Consider the following 24,902-nt stretch of genomic DNA (forward strand, 5'->3'; position numbering starts at 1 on the left):
AACACTTACTATTATCATTTAGCACAGAGGTACTGTATGTACTCCTTTTTTGGTGTATTTTTTTTTTGGACTCGCTAATTAATTGGTTTTTGATTCAATATAGTAATATCAGTTGTTACCATAGCTGCAACATTGTTGCCCAATATTTATCCGCTCTGTCGTTTTTGTTTTTGTGAGTTGAGCTGCAGACATTTGTTAGTTTAAGATTGAAGTGAATGATAACACTTTTTGGTGACAGCAGCAATTTGAACATTTACACTTTCACCTATTGAGTTGTTTTGTGCGGATTAAGGTTTTGTTTATTTAGAATTGCACTGGAAGCTTTTTATTCTCTTGTGGAAAGCCTACTGTAAAGCTGTGGATAATAAACCAGGGCTGGGGTACGTAACCTTTTCTGGAGAAATTGTAATCTGGGTCTCCCCAATGCTGCCCATGTAATCTGTTAGATGGATCAGAATTCATAGTCTAGCTCAGGGTCATGAAATTTGTCTGATTTCAGGGTTTAAACAATGATTAGGGTTGCATGGATATCTGTACCGATACTAAGCATTTTCACGAGTACATGTACTCATGCAAATGCTCCGATACTGAAACCAATACCTTCTGGGCCTGTTTGCAGTGTGATTCCAATGTGAATAATCGCACCTAAACCAGACTGAAATCGCACAGAACTTTTTAAATCTCACTGCAGGCAGGTTATAAAAACTCACTGAAATGCACATGAAAACTGATGTGAAACTGTTGTCTCTGCGGGTGAAACCAGTGTGGTTTACCCACCCGTTTTCATGCAAATATGGTGTGAACAAGCCCTAAAAAGTCACACGATCCTAAAAATTGAATGTTGGTAATTGATATCTATGAGCACTTGAGAAAAAGTCTCGGTACTCTTACTCTGTCTTAAACTGGTATCTGTGCAAGCCTTATGATGATTGTGTAAGGCAGAGAGGAGTTGGGGCTATCTGGCCTTTTTTTTTTCTTCATTATATTAAACTTCACTCTACTCAGGGATCCACACACAACCCCTTACTCCTGGGTAATTGCTGCAGCAATTTAAAAAAGAAATTGTAAATGCCTGTTTTACTTGTGGTATTTCAGGTCTCTGGGTTTTCTATTGTCTCTAAATAGTGTAGGAGGGTCCTTCATCTAGTCCTACATCACAACTTGTGTGACATGTAGTAATAATAATATTATGCGCCAACAGTTTACACAGCGCTTTACAACTTGGGGGTAGACAGTACAAATACAATACACTTTTTAATACAGTAGGAATCACAGGGGCCTACTCCTTAGCGCTTGCAATCCAAGAGGAAAGGTCAAGAGATACAAGGGGTAATAACTGTGGGGGATGAGCTGATGGAGAAGATAAATGTACAGTTGTTAGCTGGGGGCCAGATAGGCTTCTCTGAAGAGATGAGTTTACAGGGATCATCTGAAAGTGGATAAAGTAGGAGAAAATCTGACAGATTGGGTAGAGTATTCCAGAGGATGGGAGAGGTTCTGGAGAAGTCCTGAAGGCAAGCATGGGATGACGTGACAAGGGAGTTTGAGAGCAGGAGGAGCGAAGAGAACAATTAGGTTGGTATTTTGAGACTAGGTTAGTGATGTATCTGGGGGCCAGGTTGTGTATGGCTTTGTAAGTTGTAGTTAGCCAACAAATTAAATTCAAGATACTGAGTGGCAGGCAGAGGGGTATAGCAGACGCTGAGCAGTTTGTGAGGTGGATGAGCCTGGCAGCAGCATCTGAAAGGAATCCTTTCAGACTTTAGACTCCTGCAGTGGTGCAAGGTGAACATGAGGAAAGAAAAAAAGCAAATGGTCAAGTGGGGAGTGAAAGATGAGGGGTTTAGTCAGGTCCATAAATATTGGGACATCAACACAATTCTAATCTTTTTGGCTCTATACACCACCATAATGGATTTGAAATGAAACAAACAAGATGTGCTTTAACTGCAGCCTTTCAGCTTTAATTTGAGGGTATTTACATCCAAATCAGGTGAACGATGTAGGAATTACAACAGTTTCTATATGTGCCCCCACTTTTTAAGGGACCAAAAGTAATCGGACAGATTAGCAATCATCCACCAAACTCACTTTTTAATACTTGTTTGCAAATCCTTTGCAGTCAATTACAGCCTGAAGTCTGGAACCCATAGACCTCAGGAGATGCTGGGTTGATCATCCCTGATGATGCTCTGCCAGGCCTCTACTGCAACTGTCTTCAGTTCCTGCTTGTTCTTGGGGCATTTTCCCTTCAGTTTTGTCTTCAGCAAGTGAAATGCATGCTCAATCGGATTCAGGTCAGGTGATTGACTTGGCCATTGCATAACATTCCACTTCTTTCCCTTAAACTCTTTGGTTGCTTTCACAGTATGCTTTGGGTCATTGGATGGCACTTCACAGTGCAGATGGACAATGAGTTCTGAAGCATTTTGCTGAATATGAGTAGATAATATTGCCCGAAACACTTCAGAATTCATCCTGCTGCTTTTGTCAGCAGTCACATCATCAATAAATACAAGAGAACCAGTTCCATTGGCAGTGATACATACCCACGCCATGACACTACCACCACCATGCTTCACTGATGAGGTGGTATGCTTTGGTTCATGAGCAGTTCCTTTCCTTCTCTATACTCTTCTCTTCCCATTACTCTTGTACAAGTTGATCTTGGTCTCATCTGTGAATGCTTTTTTAGATGTTTGGCAAACTCTAATCAGGCCTTCCTGTTTTTGAGGCTCACCAATGGTTGGTTCCTGGAGTGTTCTTGATCTGACCAACTGTTGTGAAGGGTGTTTTCTTCACCAGGGAAAGAATTTTTCAGTCATCCACCACAGTTGTTTTCCGTGGTCTTCTGGGTCTTTTGTTGTTGCTGAGCTCACCGGTGCGTTCTTTCTTTTTAAGGATGCTCCAAACAGTTGATTTGGCCACACCTCATGTTTTTGCTATCTCTCTGATGGGTTTGTTTTGTTTTTTCAGCCTAATGATGGCTTGCTTCACTTGTTTAGCTTTGCTTTGCTTAAAAAAAAAAAAAAAAAAAAAAAAAAAAAAACCCCAAAAACTTCTCAAAAGCCTGCATAGAAGTCTGAGACAACGCTCACTTACAGCACCTGAAGAGTTAGCTTTGTTTTGGAGGTATGAGAGATCCCTGCATGCAACAAACATACCGAAAAGCAGCAGTCCCTTCGTGTTTGTGTGTGTGTGTGTGTGTGTGTGTGTGTGTGTGTGTGTGTGTGTGTATATATTCTGGAAGTGTGTGGTGCAGATGTCACATCTGGTGTGCAGCATGGAGCAGCAGGAAGGTGAGTGGGGATCGGAGCAACTAGCAGACGGCACACATGGTGTGCAACATTGGAATGCTTGAATGTGGTGCATAGCATGGGAGAACCATAGCGGGAGGTGAGGGAACCAGAGGATCAGCAGGGCTGGGGGTACTACTGAGCAGGAGATCTGCTGAACAAGGATACTAATCTGGGGATCTGCTGAATGAGGGTACAAATCTGGAGAACTGCTGAACAGGGATACTTGTAAGCTAGGGGTTTGCTGAGTGGGGATTCTGTAAAACAAATAGAAAATCACACATACAGGGCATTTGCCAAGCTTTAAAAAGCATCACCGAAGCATAAAAAAAATGAAAGCATGTTGAAGGGGTAAGCACTTTAACTGCTTCCCGACCGCCTCACGCAGAAATACTGCGTCAGAAGGGCATGTACAGGCAGAATCGCTTACCTGTAAGAGGCGGCTTGCGGGCACGCGCGCCCGTCGGGAGCTTTGTGAGCGTGATCGCGGGTCCTGCGTACTCGATGTCTGCGGGGATACCCGCGATTGTTTCACGGAGAGGAAGAACGGGGAAATGCTAATGTAAACAAGCATTTCCCCGTGCTGCCTAGTGACACTGTCACTGATCACCGCTCCCTGTAATCGGGAGTGGTGATCAGTGTAGTGTCACACACAGCCCCTCTCCCCCCCCACAGTTAGTTAGAATCGCACCCTAGGACACACTTAACCCCCACAGCGCCACCTAGTGGTTAACCCCATTCACTGCCAGTCACATTTACACAGTAATCAATGCATTTTTAATTGCACTGATCGCTGTATAAATGTGAATGGTCCCAAGATCGTGCCAAAAGTGTCCGATCTGTCCGCCATAATGTTGCAGTCGCGATAAAGAAAAAAAAAATTAATTAAAATGCCATAAAACTATCCCCTATTTTGTAAACGCTATAACTTTTGCGCAAACCAAATCGCTTATTGCGATGATTTTTTGCGCTATAAACAAAAAAAATAGCATCAATTTTGAAAAAAAAAAAAAACGCAGAGGTGATCAAATACCACCAAAAGAAAGCTCTATTTATGGGAAAAAAAGGATGTCAATTTTGTTTGGGAGCCACGTCGCACAACCACGTAATTGTCAGTTAAAGCGACGCAATGCCGAATCGCAGAAAGTGCTCTGGTCTTTGGCCAGCCAAATGGTCCGGGGCTTAAGTGGTTAATGTGTATTTTTAAAGCTGAAGCAAGTTTAACCACTTGCCGACCGCCGCACGCCAATGTACGTCCCTACTTTGAGGACGGATGTCGTTGTTATGGCAGCAGCTAGCTGCCATTAACCCGGTATCCCCGTGTTCAATCGGCGGTCGGCTACAAGATAAAAGTGGTCTCTGCGGTGGATTCGCCGCAAGAACACTTTTATCCCGCTGCCCTCCGCCGCTTACCAGAGCCGTCGGCAGTGGCGGAGGCGATCGCGTCTGTCCCCTGGGCTGACATGGAGACAGGTGAGGGGAAGATGGCCCCCACCCGTCTCCATATCATTGCAAGGCGGAAGCGACGTCAAAACGTCACTCCTGCCCATAGCTCTTAAAGGGCCAATTTTTTAATTTATTTTTATTTTTTAAATTGCATTTTAGTGTAAATATGAGATCTGAGGTCTTTTTGACCCCAGCTCTCATATCTAAGAGGTCTTGCCATGCTTTTTTTCTATTACAAGGGATGTTTACATTCCTTGTAATGGGAATAAAAGTGACGCTTTTTAAAAAAAAAAAAGTGTAAAAGGTGAAATAAATAAGAAAAAAGCAACAAAAGTGGGACTTTAAATGAAGTGCGTGAAATGTCCAAAAAACAAAACCGATGGACTACTAGGAAAATTTTATTAAATTCATGGAAGTAGAACATGCATATAAAATTATATATCAATCACAAATAGAGAGAAATATCAGCAATAATAGCAGCAAATATACATGATTCAATGAATAAAACAATTCTCCATGGTACATCAGTAAGATATTAATACACAACCATATAATAAGAAGTATTGCCTGAAAAATAAGCCTCCAAAAAACTCAAAAAATTAGGAAATGGTATGACGCTGGTGAGAAACGCGACAATGGTAGCTCTACGCGTTTCGTGGCTTCTTGTGCCACTCGTCAGGAGCAAGCGCGTATCTTGATCTAAAATAAAGGATATAAATGAACTAGTGATTATAAACATGAAACGGAGGTGGGGTAATTAACAAGACCCCACACAGAGTGCATGCTTACATATTGTGGTTCGTGAGATGGTGGCGGAGGCCATACATCGCTCGGCAATCGGAGACACCACCCCCCCGGGAGCTGAGGTGGACGGACCGATGGGGGCAGCCCCACAGGGCACCATCCAAGGCAGGCCAGGACCCCCAAGGCAAACCTGGAGTGGGAAGTACAGATAGGAGATCAAAATAGCAACCCAACCGTGGGGGTGAACAGCTAAGTGTGAATGGAGAATGCAGGGGTGAAGTAGAAGAAAGATGAGTGACCATGTGGAGGACAAGGAAAGAAGGCTAAATAGAAGCATCCAGTTTAAGATAAAAGTGGTCTCTGCGGCGGACTCCGCGCCGCGAGATCATTTTTTACTCGGTGGCGGGAGAGGGCGATTTCTCCCCCCCTGCGTGATCTGGTGCCCTCCGCCACTTACCGGACCCAGCGACAGAGCCAATTCCTGTGGCCTGACATGGAGACGAGTGAGGGGAAGATGGCCCCCACCCGTCTCCACATCATTGCAGGGCGGAAGCGACGTCAAAAAGTCACTTCTGCCCATAGCTCTTAAAGGCCCGTTTTTTTGTTTTTGTTTTTTTCCATTTTTTTTTAAATGACAAAAAATTTTTTTTTTCTTTATTGCATTTTAGTGTAAATATGAGATCTGAGGTCTTTTTGACCCCAGATCTCATATTGAAGTCCTGTCATGCTTTTTTTTCTATTACAAGGGATGTTTACATTCCTTGTAATAGGAATAAAAGTGACACTTTTAAACAGTGTAAAAAAAAAAAAAGGTAAAATAAATAAGAAAAAAACATTTGAATTGCGCCCCGTCCCGCCGAGCTCGCGTGCAGAAGCGAACGCATACGTGAGTAGCGTCCGCATGTGAAAGCAGTGTTCAAACCACACATGTGAGGTATTGCCGCGATCGGTAGAGCAAGAGCAATAATTCTAGCCCTAGACCTCCTCTGTAACTTAAAACATGCAACCGGTAGAATGTTTTAAATGCCACCTATGGAGATTTTTAAGGGTAAAAGTTTGTCGTTGTTCCAAGAGCGGGCGCAATTTTGAAGCATGACATGTTGGGTGTCAATTTACTTGGCGTAACATTATCTTTCACAATATAAAAAAAAATTTGGCCAACTTTACTGTTGTCTTTATTTTTTAATTCAAAAAAGTTGATTTTTTTTTTTTTTTTTTAAGTGCGCAAATACGGAGTGACAAAGTATTTCAACGACTGCCATTTTATTCTCTAGGATGTTAGAAAAAAATGTATAATGTTTGGGGGTTCTAAGTAATTTTCTAGCAAAAAAAAAAAGTTTAACTTGTAAACACCACATCTAAAAAAGAGGCCGGTCTTAAATTGGTTAAATGAGCCCTAAGTCTCTTCGATCAAAGGGGAGCCTTTTGTGTCCCTGAAACAATTATGTTCAAATAAGAAACAAAATCTAAATTCTAATCTTTGTTTACCATTCCTAGCACTACTGTAGACTAGGGGTGTTTGAATATAATCGCAGTATCTGTGCATCGCGATTTGGACGTTCACGATGCTGCCAGACGGCTGAATACATTTTTGATGACGTAATCCGTCGCTCTGTGCAGTGCTCTGCCTCTCCAGGAGAAACCGAGGCAGAGCCTGCATGGTGGATAAAAGCCCCTTCCCCATCACTGAAGAAAGTCAGCTGATGAGCTAACAGCCAGTACAGTGCAGGGGGAGGAGCTGAAGGTGACCCGACATGATCGGAGGAATCATTGGGGGCATCGGAAGGGGGAAGACACACTGAGCAGCATGAAGGATGGGGAATCAACTGACACTAATAGCAGGTGAGTACCAGTGTAGCTGATCCCACCATGCCTCTGATCCCACCATGCCTCTGATCCCACCATGCCTCTGATCCCGGAGAAAAATTGAGTCTCTTTTCTGACTGCTTGAATTTTTGGATAAAAAGTTTTTAACCATGCTCAGTAATCGTTATGCATTGTGGAATCGAATTGTGGACAAGATAATCATCGAATCGTGAGACCAGTGAAGATGTGCACCCCTACTCCCTACTGTAGACCAGGTTCACCGTTTGGCTATGTGTGCATATCTTTTCTGTAGGCAACTCAAATGTTTGGCAGCTCAGACCCTGTTTGATCAAATAAAATCCCTTGTACAGTTAAACTAATGGCTTCTTTGCTGGTAACGAAAATTTTAAAAGTAAAGTGTTTTTGGTTTTGCTGATCTTTTTTTTTCCAAGTTACCTTTTTAAGAGTAGCTTGTGTTGAGGATAATGGTCTTTGTGAAAATGGCACAATGTTCTGCCCCGGGGGGTCAGATTTTAGATCTCCCAGCTCAGCAGGAAGTCATTACATGTGTTCAGATTTGTATGGCATTGGTTGCTTTCTTAGTGTAAAAGTTTGCCTTTCTTATAGCAAAACATGAAGGAAATTTATAATGGCATGTGCTGATACATACATTTTAGGTATAAACTTTATTTCCATTAATCTGATTATTTTTACACTCTCAAACTTGAAGAAAAAAGTTTTTGGTTAATAGATACTTTTAAAATGTACGTTTGTATTGAGAAAAGGAGAAATGGCTGTTTTTAAAATGTATTTGCTTTATTTAAGTCTTTTTATGTAATTGTTTCCTTGTAATTTTTCAGGCGGCTGATACGCTGGCTGTGAGACAGAAAAGAAGAATTTATGATATTACCAATGTACTAGAGGGGATCGGTTTGATAGAGAAGAAATCAAAGAACAGCATTCAGTGGAAGTAAGGATGTATTTATAATGTTTGTGGTTTTTTTTTTTTTTTTTTTTAATTCTCTGCAGATTTCTTTAGTTTAAGATGTCGTTTTTGGAACTAAATCATAATGCCTGTTGGCAAATTATATATAATTATGCTGGGGACATGCTGTTTTATGAATATATAAATTATATCTGCTTTATTGGCACTTGAATTTAGCTGTACTGTGATATTTGTATCATGCTTTTTTGTCTTGTCCTCCTGTTTAGGGGTGTTGGCGCTGGATGTAACACAAAGGAAATTCTAGACAGGCTCAGGAATCTTAAAGCAGAAATTGGAGACCTGGAATTGAAAGAAAAGGAGCTGGACCAACAGAAAGTGTGGCTACAACAGAGCATCAATAATGTTATGGACGATTCAGAAAATAAATTATATCCTTTTATCGGCTTCTTTAAAAAGACTTTGTTTTGCATTCTGTACTATTAGGAGGTAATTGGTGGTGATGAAATGTTCCTTTTGCAATTTTCGATATATCAGGAGGTCCTTTACCTAATTTTTAGGTGACTGTTTACAGACTGCTAGCATTCACACCAGTATGCGGTGCGGGAAACCCACTTTTCACATGTGGTTCTTGCACTGCTTTAAAAACTCATTGCATTTGTGATTGGCAGCAGGTGCGTTTGCCTGCCCTGGATCCCATGGTACACTAGTATCATGTGATCCGGTTTCTGTGTGTTTTTATAAAGTGCTTTTGGTGTGGTTTGGCTCAAATTCATCCCATTCAAATGAATGGGCTGAAATTACACCACGCCTGGATGATATGTGAATTGTACAGGAATGCAATGTTCCGAATCTTGTACATTTTGATTCGGCCTCCCTCCCCCTGATGAAGTCAAAGGTCAGCCAATTGTGGCGCATTTTGACCTGTAGAATGTCCCATGCATTTTTCTACTAGTGCTAAAGCTGCCAGCAAAATTGCCCAGAGTAGTTTAATCGGCCTGTAAGGGTCTTGATTATAAGTTAGCCTTTAAAGCCATGGACAGAGTAGTCCTCAACACAAAGGTGCTGTTTGGCAGTAGAAAGGCTGACCTTTTAGTTGCTGCACAGAGTGATGATAATTGGCTTGGCTTTTTAGATGACTAAACTATTGTAGTAAAGTATTTTACTGCAATTTGAGAACGATCTCTCTTTATGTTGGGCTACATTATGTACTTTTTAAATACAAGAAGAATATTTTTGCTGTTTATCATTGCCAGCATTACATTCCTTAACATAGTCATACATTTTCTTTTGTAACTCACGATAACCTGTGTAATTGTTTTAATGGTAAGTGCATTTTTTTTTTTTTTTTTTGTGCTCAAGTGTTCTTTCTTCAGATTCAACAACCTTTTCAATGAAGCAGTAATGTTATGCTGGAAGTGTTTTTTTCCCTTGCTAATTTAAAGCCAGTAAATGGTCATGGAATTGCTAAATGTCATTTAATATTATTTTTTTCTATAGCATATGGTCCCGTCTTTGGGGCAGTCCAGCTTAGTACTTGCGCAAACATACATGAAATGGGATAAAAAAAAGATAATCGGGGAACTGGAGAAAGTGCAGAGAAGGGCAACCAAACTGATAAGAGGCATGGAGGAGCTCAGCGATGAGGAAAGATTAGAGGAACTAAATGTATTCACTCTTGAGAAGAGGAGAATAAGGGGGGATATGATCAACATGTTCAAATATATAAGGGGTTCATATAGTGAACTTGGTATTGAGTTATTCTCTTTACGGTCAACCGAGGGGACACTCTTTACGTCTAGAGGAAAAGAGATTTCATCTCCAAATACAGAAAGGTTTCTTCACAGTAAGAGCTGTGAAAATGTGGAATAGACTCCCTCCAGAGGTGGTTCTGGCCAGCTCAGTAGATTGCTTTAAGAAAGGCCTGGATACTTTCCTAAATGTACATAATATAACTGGGTACTAACATTTATAGGTAAAGTTGATCCAGGGAAAGTCCGATTGCCTCTTGGGGCATCAGGAAGGAATGTTTACCCCTGCTGTAGCAAATTGGAGCATGCTCTGCTGGGGGTTTTTGCCTTCCTCTGGATCAACTGAGGGTATAGAATTGGGTATAAAATAAAAAAGCTGCATTAACAATGATTGAAGTATGCCCAAAAAAATTATGAATATCCAAATGGAAGCACTTAAAATCTTGCAATCACCATAGTGTGCACACACAAACAAGGTAAAGTGCCCGACCACCGTAGCTGTAGATTAGGCTTACCAGATGGCAAGCTTTAAAGGCGGATGGCTTTCAACCCAGCCCGGGCCTCTAAGCTTGTAGATGATCACAATAGGGATGATGATTTGGATGATAGAAATCCCTCCCTTATTCGGCTACGGTATCCATTCTCTCAGTATGTACCCCAAAAGAGAAAAGAACTGGCCATAGTGTAATAAATCCAAGATAACTTTGCAGAGGAGGACGGGCTCCGTTTTGTACACGCGATATTTCTACCTCATAACTTTAATAAAAGGTTGAACTGGATGGACTTGTGTCTTTTTTCAACCTGACTAACTATGAAATGCTCTTAATGCATAGGTAGAAGTCATTTTATCAAAATTAAAAATGGACTGAGTGAACCACAGGCCTGCTCACTTTTTATGTGGTGTGTACTTTAACTATTTAAGGACCGAGCATCTTTGAGAGATTTGTTACAAGTTAAAAACATTTTATTTTTGCTAGAAAATTACTTAGAACCCCCAAACATTATACATTTTTTTTTTTTTTCTTTTTTCGAACACCCTAGAGAATATAATGGCGGTCGTTGCAATACTTTCTGTCACACCATATTTGCGCAGCAGTCTTGCAAGCGCACTTTCTTTGGAAAAAAAAATAAATTTTTTTGAATTAAAAAATAATAGCCCAATTTTTTTTTTTTTTTTTTTATATTGTGAAAGATAATGTTACGCCAAGTAAATTGATAACCAACATGTCACGCTTCAAAATTGCGTCCGCTCGTGGAATGGCGACAAACTTTTACCCTTAAAATTCTCCATAGGCGACATTTAAAAAATTCTACAGGTTGCATGTTTTAAGTTACACAGGAGGTCTAGGGCTAGAATTCTTGCTCTCACTCTACCGATCGCGACTATACCTCACATGTGTGGTTTGAAAACAGTTTTCATATGCAGGCGCTACTCACGTATGCGTTCGCTTCTGCACACGAGCTCGTCGGGAGTGGCGCGTTTAAAAATGTTTGATTTATTTAAAAAAAAATTTTTTTTTTTTATTCTTTGTTACCTTTTTTATTTTTACACTTAAATGTAAACCTCTTTTGTAATAGAAAAAGCATGACAGGACCTCTTAAATATGAGATCTGGGGTCAAAAAGGCCTCGGATCTCATATTTACACTAAAATGCAATAAAGAAAAAAAAAAAAAAAAAATTTGTCATTTAAAAAATGAAGAAAAAAAAATGGCCCTTTTTAAAGAGGATACCGCTGTTATGGCAGCTAGCTTCTGCCATAACAGCGATATCCTCCTTCAAACAGCTGACTTATAAGGATGGTGGGCGGTCTGGAAGTGGTTAAAGAATAAGTTCACTTTAAAAAAAAAAAAAAGTAAATGTATGTGCATTTATTTATTTTTTTTGTTGTTGTTGCAGGTGCCTGGAAAGCATTGCACCAGCAATCAGCAGATCGCTGATGCCAAGCAGATCTCCTGCACACTCAGTGTATGGGCTTTCCTGTACATCCCATGCAGGAAAGCCTATACTCCTCGACAGGGAACACTCAATGAACTACCAGGGTGCTCCACAGCGCTGTGGTAGCTCATTGAGAACTAAAAACTGACAGCCGCTGAGGATGTTGGGGCTTGTAGTTCATTCAGACACATGGAGCTGTGTGTACGAATGACTCGTCCGTGTGGGTGGAGCCCCCGCATGGCCGTGCTGTTTTTCAAGCAGTGGCAGCTAGTAGTAGTACGGGGAACATGTTGCACACTAAAATTGGGTGGAATATGTAACATGTTCCCCAAGGTGAATTTATCCTTCAACTGAGGCTACATATGCTTGCAAACTGATGTGTTGGTGTGCAATGTCACACATTAAGACTAGTTGTATTTTGTGTATTAAGTACTCTGTTGTATTAAATTAAAAGATGGCAGATCAGCAAGCTAAAAATATATATAGAAGTCTTGCTATTTTTCCAGAAAACCTGAATGCGGTTCTAACAGAATTAGTTTTTTTCCGGTGTTTATACGAGCCTTTTAAAAGAGCAGTGAGTTGCCATTGCTGACCTGGTCTTTAAAGGTGCAGTCTGGGAAACTTACAATGTATACAGCCACCTCCTACCTATCTGTTCATGGCTTTTGCTTTTCATCTCAGCATTGCTGTTGTAGGCCAAGTCACTTCACTAAATGAAAGCCCCTTGTACGTAGTAGTCTGGTGTTGAGGGGACTCAGCTATTGATCTTTAAAGTGTAACTAAACGCAAGACTTTTGGAGAGTGGAGAGGCATTAGAACACTTGTCAGTTTTTACTGCTTTCTCTGCCCCGTTAGGAAGATTTGCTTTTTCTATTTGTCCTGTTTACAGGTATCGAAAGTGAAAGTAAAAGAATCCCAAATTTTGGGTTGACATCTAATAGAGGGGGAAATCTTCCAATGGGGACACAATTAATAACAAACACATTCTAGCGACACACTGGGACCGCCTCTCACTTCCTAATTTGGCTATGGGACAGGAAGTGAACGGAAATCTCCCCAATGGGACATAGATGGCAAAAAGAGGACTGGGGTGATAGCCCTTCCTTACGTTATGCAAAATGGGGGGGAATGTTTTTTGCCTTTTTAGTTGCGCTTTAACCTTACATTAATTTTCTTTCTTTTTACCGTACAACACAGGTTATCCTCATCTCCATTATGAAAGGGTTATACTGTCACCTTCAGTAATTGGACACGGGCAAAATATACAGGAAATTCTCTCCTAGGCATAGCCCCTCCCTGCAAAGCTTCAGGTTTTTTGTTTTTTTTTGCTGGCGTCTTAGGTGACGGAGGAACCTGAGCACTGCACCCCATGCAATATATCCCCTGGGGGTCAGAATGTTTCATGCAGTTCTGAATTCTTATCTACTATTGCTGGGGTACAGCAGCTATCCAGAATACTTGCCAGCTTGGACCACATTGGTTGCAAATTGAAGCGTCCTCCTTCCCTTCCATCCTCATTATCTGAGGTGGAACCAGTGGAAGATAAAGTAGAGGAAAGGAAAATGAATGTTCTGGAAGAAGGGGACACAGAAGAATCCTCATCCAAAATATCTACTCCTGAAAAATCCCTGGGTCAGGGTTTATCATGGACCCAAAAGACCTTTTGTGATTTTTCTCAGGGAAGTTGACTGGAATAATTTGAAGTCCCGGATTCTCAAGTCCTCTATTCCAAGGGTTAAAAGATTTGGGTTGTAGCAGCCGCCACAACATCCTCAATCCCTTTTGTACGTGCTCCTTTTGAAGGATGTTTTGGACCCAGACTGGGCACACCCTGATGAAGTGTTCCGCCAAAAATGTTTCATCAGCAATAGCCCATTGCGAGTGGGTTCACTAAGCAATGGAATATGCCTTCGGTGGATCCAGCAGTTTCTTATCCCCTCACGTGTCCAGTGGAAGAGGTCCTGTTATTTAAAGATGCCACGCACAAACGTCTGGAAGCCTAATTTAAAGCCTTAATTTGCTCTGGTGGGGGAAGCTTTACTGCTTGCAATTGCTGCTGTGAGTGTGTGCCAAAGTCTTAAGGCTCATCACATGATGGAGGGAGCCTACTGGTGGATGTATGGAAACAAGCCGACACCTGGAGAATTTCCAACATGCCCTTAGCTTCTCAGTGAATACCTTGAAAGACTCCATGCAGCAACTTTCACGTGTGCAGGAATTTATGGTTGATCAGCGGCATTACCCTGCAAAAGCATATGGAACATTTATGTACCTTTTACCTTTGTTTGGTCCTGCCTTGGATAATTACATTGAGAAGGAGGCTATGGATAAGAGGGCCGTGTTACCACTTAAAATGAAGGCTAAACCCAAGGTTCAAATACCTGCCGCTCTCTAATTTTAAAATGCATCCCTTTGCCATTCTCTGCCTCCAAACCCCAGTCTCCATTCCATTAAAAACAAACCCTAAAGCCTGCTAAGCTGGGGAACATGCCCTCTTCACAATAAAGGGGTGTCCCACTTGCTCTGGTAAGGGGGGCATTGGCAGGCCTTTGCAAAGGTTTGGCAGGGGAAGATTGACGTTGAGAAGGTCTGCAATGTAATGGCTGGAATTTCTAAAAATTCCCCCTCCGTTTTTATGCTTTCAAATGCTGGTTCGAATCCACAAAAAAGATTTGCTCTTTTTCAAGCTCTCCATTTTTTTTATTTATTTATTTTTTTCTCAAGGAGTGATCATTCTGGTTTCAGAGGGCAGAGAGTTTCCTGGTTTTGAATACAGTGATGTTAGGCTCATCTTGGATCTCAAGAGATTCGGCAAGTTTCTATGAGTGCAGACGTGCCAGATGTAATTTGTGTAGTCAGCGGTGGCCTCTCTCCAGCAGAAGGTTTTCTGGCATTCGTGGCTATCAAAGATGCTTGCATGCGTTTTCGATCTTCCTATCTTGCCAACGGTTTCTTCAGTTTGTAAAGGAAGACTGCCACTTTCAGTTTGTGGCCTTACTTTTCAGCCTGTCCACAACTTCCAGAGTGTTCACCAGTGTTCCTCTTGGCTCCCACTGCTGTCAATCACAGCCAGTGAGCCAATGAGATGGGGGGGAGGGGTGCCAAGCTGCGGCTCTGTCTTATGGACGCATAGAGCAGTGGCTCGGGAGCGAGCATGCAGCGGTGCACCCAGGGCAGGCGGCTTTGTCTGGGGGCACTGCTCGAAGGAGCCAGGAGTGCTGGTGGGGGACCCGAAAGGAGGATCAGAGCTGCTCTGTCCAAAACCACTGCACAGAACAGGTAAGTATGACATGTTTGCTATTTTTTGGTCTGTGGGGGGGTTTTTTTTGTTTGTTTTTTTTTTTTTTTTGCCAATGTTCAAATACCTTAGGGTGGCAACATAACTGTATTGTGATGGAGAGGAAGATATCCTTTGTCCTATCATGTACAGGTGAACCTTTTTTGTCTCATAGCATGGCATTAACAGTTCTTTTGACTAATTTCACTTTTTGCCTTGTGATGCTCTGTAATTAACTTTGCGCCTGGAGGGCTTTTAGCAAAGCTGCAAACTGCTCAAGGGTCTCTATTCATGAAGAGAAAAAAAAACTAGTCTATTTTATTCTGTTTTTAGAATGTATTGAACATGATTACTTTGTTGCTTAGGTGACACCCTTTTGGCAGTTCAAGCTCCTTCTGGTACACAACTGGAAGTTCCCATTCCAGAAATGGTAAGAATGGCTTATCACCTGTGTGAACGAGGTCTACCAATGAATTTCTCTTGTTTGCTTTTAGATATGGCTAATATACATTATAAGCATTTTGCTATATCTATTCAAAGAGTGCCAAAAAAACCTAATGCAGCACCACCCGACAAGCTTGATACAAAGCGAAGTTGGTTTATTTCCACCTTTATTTTATCAGAACGCTGCCACCTGGTGGCTGATGGCTTCTTGCTTTTCCTTCCTTAGTAAAAAAAAAAATACCGTTTTTATCATCTGTTTAAAAGTGTGCTGAGATTAAGACGTATGGCTTCTTTAAAATTTGCAGGCAACTATCACTAAAAGTGGGAAGCAGTCTGATATTGTTTGCTTGTCAGAGCTTTTAATCTGCGGCCTTGCCCTGTAACATTGCTTGTAATGTGTTTTGTGAGTGAGATGGATGATGTACTTTCGCTGCTTTCAGTTAAGCTACATCAGTATATTTAATCAACAGACAATGCTGAAATATCCAGACACGCTGTCTGAGATGAACAGAAGATTGAATGTAAATTAATACCCAGCAGTGGAACACAAAGCACTGTGTGGGTTTTTTCTCCTGACATGGGGATTTTAAAATGGAACAATATAAACTGTGAGCTTTGTTACTGAAATTGGGCAAATGGTTTTTGTTTTCTCATGACTTCTCACAATGAATTTTAAATTTATTATTTTTCCTTTTTTTAGGGCCAAAATGGACAAAAAAAGTACCAGATCAGTTTGAAGAGTAGCTCTGGGCCAATTAATGTGCTTCTTATTAATAAGGAATCTAGCACATCAAAGCCTGTTGCTTTCCCAGTGCCCCCACCTGATGACATCACACAGTCTGACACGTCCAGCAGTTCTAGGAAACCTCCTACCCAAGATCCTCAGCCAGAGGAAGTGCAGAATAACAACCTATCACAGTCCAGTACAAGTAGGTAATCATAGGAGTACATGGAGGCTCAATTTTTTTTTTTTTTTTTTTTTTTTTTTTGTAAAGAACTCGCCTCGTATAGGAGATTTCATTATCAAGACTTAAAAACAAGTCTATGGTCATTCTGGGCTCTTGGCATTTGCCACGTTCGCTGACAGGAATTCAATTTGCTCTACATACCGAGCCTTTCTATACCTTACTTCTCTACATTGTGAATTTGTGTGTGCCTAAATCTTTCAGATGTTAAGGCCTGTTCACACGAGAATGATGTGCGGTAAACAAGTGGTCCGCGTCGATTTCCCGCACCGCAATCCAATTGCATTGTTCTAGTGATCTGCAGTGGCTGTCAGTACAAAGTTAACGACACCCCAAATGCAGGTCAAACGCACTGCGTTTACCCCCACTGGATCGCATGGTACAAAAGTACAATGCAATCCGGTTGCAGTGCATTTCCAAAAGTAGTGCATGCACCATCTTTTTGTTGTGATGGGCTGAATTTGCACTGCACAAAACTGCATGTGAATTGCACAGGAACTGCACAGCGTTCCTGTGCAATTCACATGCAGTTCCTAGTGTGAATGGGCCCTTATGGTAGTACAATGTAACTCATTTTATATTGCATGAATAAGAATATTGGTGGGAGGGGCAATAATGTCTTGACTTTGCTAGTAAAATAAATGCAGTCAATGTGCTGGGGTCTCCTTTCTAAGGCTGCTTTCACACTGAGGTGCTTTACAGGCGCTATAGCGCTAAAAATAGCACCTGCATAGCGCCTATAAAGAGCCTCTCCTCCAGTGTGAAAGCCCGAGTGCTTTCACACTGGAGTGGTGCGCTGGCAGGATGCCAAAAAAGCACTGTAAAAGCGGTGTATACACCGCTCCTAAAGTACCTCTACCCATTGAAATCAATGGGCAGGGCCATAGCACTGCTGCAGCGGCGCTTTGCAGACGGTTTTAACCCTTTTTCGGCCGCTAGCGGGGGTTAAAAGCATCCCGCTAGTGACCGATAACCTCAGCAAAAGCAATGGTAAAGCAACGCTAAAAATAGCGGTGCTTTACTGCCAACGCCCCAGTGTGAAAGTAGTCTAAGGGTATGCATCTGTAGTAGATGACTGCACACTTGAGTTTTTACAGATAAGGTGTTCAGATCTGTTGTGTCTGCATTTCAATTGCATGTGGTTCCCCACAAACCTAAAGTGTGTGTAAAAAAAAAATAAATAAATAAATAAAATGTATATGTGTATGTATTTTCTCCTTGTTTTTGTTATATAGATGACTAGATTGGCCTTTGTATCAATGGGGTAGATTTATTAAAACGGGTGTAGCTCTGTATGGTAGCCAGTCGGCTTCTAACCTCAGCTTGTTCAACTAAGCTTTGACAAGACCTGGAAGCCGATTGGTTTTAATGCACAAATTAGCCTGATTTTGCACGCTTTAGTAAATAAACCCCACAGTGTCCCTACTAAGAACAAGAGTTTTGTCAAAGCCATCAGTGCACTTCTTACTTTCAGGGAAGGTCCGCTGAGGACTGAGGACAATAACTGCAGTTTTTTTTTTTTAAAGCATGTTAATATCTAAAATTTCTATATGATTGATTTTTGGTTAGGAATCATGTTTCAAATGTTCATTTTATCTTCTTTCTAGATGAAAATATGCAGGAGAGCACTACTACAAGTAGCTTTTCAGAACTGCCAGATTCATTATTGTATCCTTCACTAACTTCAGATCTAACTCAGACTACTGCCAGCTCAAGTGATTACCAACCACCGCTGCTTCCCCTGGATGTCGGCAATATCCTCAAACCCAATTCATTTGACATGACAAAAATGGATGACCAAGAAGGTGCGTTTTTTATTTTAACTAGAGTTAAAAGTGCTTTCAAACATTTGTAAAATGTAAGTCCTATAAGTATGTTATCAAATGATCATAACTCTTCCCTGGGCTTTCAGAATATTGACTGCTGACTCAGCACATCCAGATATAGAAAGAAAGCATTTTTACTATTGTGTGTCTTCAGTGGTGGACTTAATTTTATAGCCTCTTTCTCCTCCCTGTCTGGGCACACTCACCTCTCTCAGCCATTTTTTGTTGCTGCGATTACACCACCACATTCTGCTTTAGACCGTCCTTTTGGTCCAGCCAATGATGGCACAGATGGTGGGCCATAGTACATACTTTTTTTTTTTTTTTTTTTTTGACTGTTCTGGACTGTTAAATATATTTTGGTTATACATACTATACTTATATTTTTTTTTTTTTTTTTTGGTCCTGGTGACCATTGTCACTAAGATAACATATGATGGGAAATTCAAAATTACAGTTGTCTCCAAAAAAAGGGAGGTTAGGAAAAATGTGTGAATAATTGTTTTACTAACTGCTAAGAGGGAAATTTCTCACTTTGGCGAAATTTCCCTTTACTACTTTTGTTACCAGGACATGAAATGAAGGGAGATCTCCCCAATAGGATACGGTGTAAAACCAGGCTGACTAGGGTTTTAAAGTGGTTCTAAAGGCAGACATTTTTTACTCTAATGCATTAAGGTAAAAACCCACCTGGGTGCAGCTCCCCCCTCAAATACATGAGCCCCATTTTGATCTAGCAATGTGTATGAGAGCAGAGGCCCTTGGGTTTCTCTCTCCTCATTGGTTCCTGCTGCTGTTAATCACAGCCAGTGGGCCAATAAGGTGTGTGTGTGTATTACTGTGGACAGGTGGCTTTGCATGTACGTGATTTGGCATTTCCAGTTTTATAGGGTGCCTGCGGCCCCCACCCAATTTGTACTGTCACTCGGTAAAGCACAATTAGGTCAATAGCTTCCAACCAATGATTTATGGGCGGGACCTGTATATCTGCTTTGTGAATCACAGTAAAGACATCTGTGTCTACTAACAGGTGACTATTACAGAAAGTTAGTATGTGGCTGTTTTATTTTTCGTCCTGCAAAGCAGGAATTAAAAACAGCTCATAATATACACATGTTGTTAGGCACACTTTTAACACTTTCATTGGACCTAGATGTTAACCCCTTCCCAGCCAGTGTCATAAGTACAGTGACAGTGTATAGTATTAGCACTGACCTTTGTATTGGTGTCACTGGTGATGTCCATGTCAGTAAAGCCCTAGCACACACCACTAGGGTTTCGGTTTTTGATTATTTTTATTTATTTTCCCAACCCGGCGTGTTGAACGGAAAAAAAACTTGACCGCTCCGTTCGGAGCCACTGCCGCCCACCCCCCTGCCAGAACACTCCAGTCAGCGCTCTCAACCATTGCCTGAGAGCGCTGATTGGGAGCCAGTAGGCTGCTGGTTTTCCAGCGTGCACGTACGACAGAAGCCAGCCAAACGGCAGGCTTCTGTTAGACTGGCTGCCATACACACGGGACAGATTGTCCATCACAGTCCCACTATAAGTCGCCGATCACTGTCATTGCTAGTTTTTGTAAACGCTATAACTTTTGCACAAACCAATTAATATACACTTATTGGGATTTTTTTATTTTTTTTTTTTTTAAACTAATGGCCTGTAATCGCATACATATTGGCCTAAAGAAAATGTAAATTTAATTTGCATACAGTGTTGCATGACCAAAAAGATGCCCTGGTCATGATGGGGGGGAGGGGGGTAAAATCTTGTGGAGCGCAAGCTGTTAAATACAATTTCCACCTGCATACTCACTAGTCATGATCACCTAATCTGGAACATCAGATTCAAATTTCATTGATTTTTAGCTTGGTTTCACGCAGGTGGTCTCCATAGTCCGCATCCACCTGATTAGCAGGGGGTCTCCTCACTGAGTATGGCAGCAGACTGGTCTGTGTCAACTCCGCTATGCAGAATGGACACAGCCCCGCTGTTCTTTATGGGGCTGTCAGATGGAAGCGATCCATCTGGCTGTTGTGTGGTGGGTTTTTTTGTTTTGTTTTTTTTTTTTTTTTTTTGTTTTTGGCGGACAGGATTGGATGCCGGTGCATCTGCTGAAATCCACCGCCGCCCCGTAGAGAGCTATGGATGGCCTGATTAGCTCCACCTGAGAAACCTGACAAGCGAACCTGATCGAACAGCCCGTGTTAAACCAGCCTTGGGGTGGTAAATGTAAGGTTTACTTTTTCCATATGACTGATCTCATTTTCGTTAATTTAGATCAGTGGTTTCCAACCTTGCTCCTCAAGTACCCCCAACAGGTCATGTTTTCAGTATTTCCCTCACTTTGCACAGTCGCTTTTATTCAATGTCTGTGATTTGGTATATGCAACATCTATTCTATTAAGGTGAAATTCCCAAAACATGGCCTGTTTGGAAGTAATTGAGGCATGAGGTTGAACGATAATTTGTGAAAATTGAATGCACCATGTAAATTTTAGATATATTTGAAGGCACAATTTGAACTGCCAATCTAATGTTTGCTTGTTCAAAATATGTTGAAAAATTAATCGATTTCCATGAGTATAGTTTTTCACATGATTTTATCTGTGATCACCAGATTTCCTTGAATGACTTCTCCATTCTTGAGTTGTAATTGAATGTGATCAGGACAGGGGCAGCCATCCATTAAGGGCACACAGGCGCCGCCTCCCCTTTCCGCTGCTGGCCCCTTTCAGGATGCCGGGCGCCTGAATTACAGCGGCAGGAGTTTTTTGAAGCACCTGATTAGAGCCAGAGGTTTCTAATAATATGTTTCAAAATACTGTTTTTAAATATACCCGTTTCTCGATTGGCTGAAATGACAGGTGATCCACAGAAGGAGATCGAAAGCTGCCACTCGCCGAACACGCTTCCTAGATGGAGTAAGTGCAGGGCTTTTATGTCCTGACCATCCTGTGTGTGTGTGTGTGTGTGTGTGTGTGTGTGTGTGTGTGTGTGGGGGGGGGGGGGGTGTTTGACGCCACCCCCACCCCCCCCACCCTGTGTTCTACAACCTACTCCCAACAGTCCCCATTTTCAGGTCCCCTAATCTTATATAGGTAATTTAATCACTATCACCATAGCTGTTTAATTCGAGGGAAATTATGAAAACGCAATGTTGAGGGAATGTGTAAAAACAATGCACATCCTTTCTGTGATGCTGTAATGTGTACTACTATTCTTTGCACCTACCTGATGTTTTTGTTGTACAGTTTCAGTACTAGTCAAACTGTTCACAAAAAAAAATCTGAAAACATTATCTAAATTTTTTTTTTTTTTTTTTTTTTTTTTTTTTTTTAGGTCAGATAAGTGGTGACCTAATTGATGAGCTAATGTCTTCTGATGGTAGGTATTACCATTTCTTATTTTTATACACTGATCAGCCATAACGTTATAAACAATGACCGGTTAAATGAATAACTGGTTATCTCCTTACAATGGCATCTGAAAGTAGGTGGGATGTATTGGGCCTGAAGTTGATGTGTTTAAAGCAGAAAAAAGGGCATCGCAGTTTGTTGAGTGGGGCCGTGTAGCCGAAGACCAGTCAGGGTGCCCATGCTGACCCCTCCACAGTCAAAAACGCCTACAACGGGCATGTGAGCATCAGAACTGCACCATGGAGCAATGGAAGAAGGTGGCCCGGTCTGATGAATTGATGTCTTTTACTGTGTGTGTGTGTGTGTTTGCGCGTGCGCATCACTTACATGTGGAGGGGATGGCACCAGAATGCACTATGGGAAGAAGGCAAGCCGGCAGAGTGAATACTTTGGGCAATGTTTTACTGCAAAGCCTTGGTCCTGCCATTCATGTGGATGTTACTTGACGCATAACAACTACCTAAACATTGTTGCTGACCAAGTACACTTCATGGAAATGGTATTCCCTGATGGCAGTGGCCCTTCTGTAGGATGTTGTATCCTGGCACACTGCAAAAATAGTTCAGGGATAGTTTGAGTAACACTAGTTCGAGGTGCTGACTTGACCTCCAAATTCTCGATATCTCACTTCAATTGAGCATCTGTGGGATGTGCTGGAAAAACCAAGTCTGATCTAAAGAGGCCCCACCTCACAACTTACAGGACCTAAAGAATCTTCTACTGACAGTTTGGTGCCAGATTACAGCGTAGCTTCAGACATTTGGTAGCATCCATGCATTAATGAGTCAGGGCTGTTTTGGTGGAAAAGGGGGACATTTTAAATATTAGGTGAGTGGTCATAAAGTGAGTGTGTGTTTGTAATATATACAGTGCATCCTAAAAGTATTCACAGCGCTTCACTTTTTCCACATTTTGTTATGTTACAGCCTTATTCCAAAATTGATTAAATTCATTATTTTCCTCAATGCTACAAACAATACCCCATAATGACCATGTGAAAGAAGTTTGTTTGAAATCTTTGTAAATTCATTAAAAATTAAAAACCAAAAAAATCACATGAGCAAAGGCTGTGAATACTTGTGTACAATACTTTGTTGAAGCACTTTTGGCACCAATTTCTGCCCTTTTTTTTTGCGTATAATGCTACAAGCTTGGCACACCTATTTTTTGGGCAGTTTCTCCCATTCTTCTTTGCAGGACCTCTCAAGCTCCATCAGGTTGGATGGGGAACGTCGGTGCACAGCCCTTTTCAGATCGGGTTCAAGTCTGGGCCACTTGGGGACATTCAGAGTTGTCCCGTAGCCACACCTTTCTTTGCTGTGTGCTTGGGGTTATTGTCCTGTTGGCAGATGAATCTTCGCCCCTGGCCTGAGGTCCAGAGCGCTCTAGAACAGGTTTTCATCAAGGATGTCTCTACATTGCTGCATTCATCTTTCCCTCGATCCTGACTAGTCTCCCACAGCATGATGCTGCCATCACCACGCTTCACTATAGAGATGGTATTGGCCAGGGGATGAACGGTGCCTGGTTTCCTCCAGACATGACGCTTGCCATTCAGGCCAAAGAGTTCAATCTTTGTTTCTCATGGTCAGAGTCCTTTAGGCAAACTCCAGGCGGGCTGTCATGTGCCTTTTTACTGAGTGGCTTCCGTCTGGCCACTCTATTATGCAGGCCTGATTGGTGGAGTGCTGCAGAACTGGTTGTGCTTCTGGAAGGTTCTCCTCTCCCTTCAGAACTCTGTCAGAATGACCATCGTGTTCTTGGTCACCTCCCTAAGACTCGATTCACACCTATGCATGTTGCTTTTGAGCGTTTTTGGAGGTTTTTTTTTCATGCTTGGCACGTTTTTGAGCAGCGTTTTTGTAGCGTTTTTGCCGCGTTTTGCGGTTTTTTTTTTTTTTTTTTTCCATTTTTTTTTACAGTCTTAACCACTTGCCGACCGCCTAACGTATATATACGTCGGCAGAATGGCACGGGCAGGCAGAATCACGTACCTGTACGTGATCTGCCTCCCGCGGGCGGGGGGTCCCATCGGACCCCCCCCCCGGTGCCAGCGGCGGTCGGCATCTGACTGGGAGCGTCGGGAGGCGAGGGGGAGACCATCCGATCGTGGCCCCCCCTTCGCGATCGCTCCCAGCCAATGGGAATCCTCCTCTGCCTGTGTGTAGTTTCACACAGGCAGAGGATGTGATGTCATCTCTCCTCGGTCTGGCAGTTTCCGTCCCAGCGCCGAGGAGAGAAGACATGTAAGTGCACACAACACAAACACACACAGTAGAACATGCCAGGCATACTTTACACCCCCGATCCCCCCCCAATCACCCCCCCCCCCCTGTCACAAACTGACATTAGCAGTATTTTTTTTTTTTTTTTTTTTCTGATTACTGCATAGTGTCAGTTTGTGACAGTTACAGTGTTAGGGCAGTGAGTATTACCCCCCTTTATGTCTAGGATACCCCCCCAACCCACCCTAATAAAGTTTTAACCCCTTGATCACCCCCTGTCACCAGTGTCACTAAGCGATCATTTTTCTGATCGCTGTATTAGTGTCGCTGGTGACGCTAGTTAGGGACGTAAATATTTAGGTTCGCCGTCAGCGTTTTATAGCGACAGGGACCCCCATATACTATCTAATAAAGGTTTTAACCCCTTGATTGCCCCCTAGTTAACCCTTTCACCACTGATCACCGTATAACTGTTACGGGTGACGCTGGTTAGTTTGTTTATTTTTTATAGTGTCAGGGCACCCGCCGTTTATTACCTAATAAAGGTTTAGCCCCCTGATCGCCCGGCGGTGATATGCGTCGCCCCAGGCAGCGTCAGATTAGCGCCAGTACCGCTAACACCTACGCACGCAGCATACGCCTCCCTTAGTGGTATAGTATCTGAACGGATCAATATCTGATCCGATCAGATCTATACTAGCGTCCCCAGCAGTTTAGGGTTCCCGAAAACGCAGTGTTAGCGGGATCAGCCCAGATACCTGCTAGCATCTGCGTTTTGCCCCTCCGCCCGGCCCACCCAAGTGCAGTATCAATCGAACACTGT

General features: G+C 42.2%; 1 protein-coding gene across 1 annotated transcript in view; it reads left to right on the top strand.

The window, feature by feature from the left end:
* The window catches only part of E2F5 (E2F transcription factor 5), a 75,283-nt gene that overhangs the window by 37,719 nt on the left and 12,662 nt on the right, over window positions 1-24,902 (top strand). The window contains exons 2-8 of the mRNA XM_073631898.1: window positions 8,153-8,262; window positions 8,505-8,666; window positions 9,518-9,561; window positions 15,566-15,630; window positions 16,345-16,573; window positions 18,217-18,414; window positions 21,778-21,822. Of these exons, the coding sequence (XP_073487999.1) occupies window positions 8,153-8,262; window positions 8,505-8,666; window positions 9,518-9,561; window positions 15,566-15,630; window positions 16,345-16,573; window positions 18,217-18,414; window positions 21,778-21,822 (853 nt within the window). The remainder of the gene's footprint in view (window positions 1-8,152; window positions 8,263-8,504; window positions 8,667-9,517; window positions 9,562-15,565; window positions 15,631-16,344; window positions 16,574-18,216; window positions 18,415-21,777; window positions 21,823-24,902) is intronic.

Source organism: Aquarana catesbeiana, linkage group LG05 (genome assembly GCF_042186555.1).
Source record: "Aquarana catesbeiana isolate 2022-GZ linkage group LG05, ASM4218655v1, whole genome shotgun sequence".
Classification (NCBI taxonomy): domain Eukaryota; kingdom Metazoa; phylum Chordata; class Amphibia; order Anura; family Ranidae; genus Aquarana; species Aquarana catesbeiana.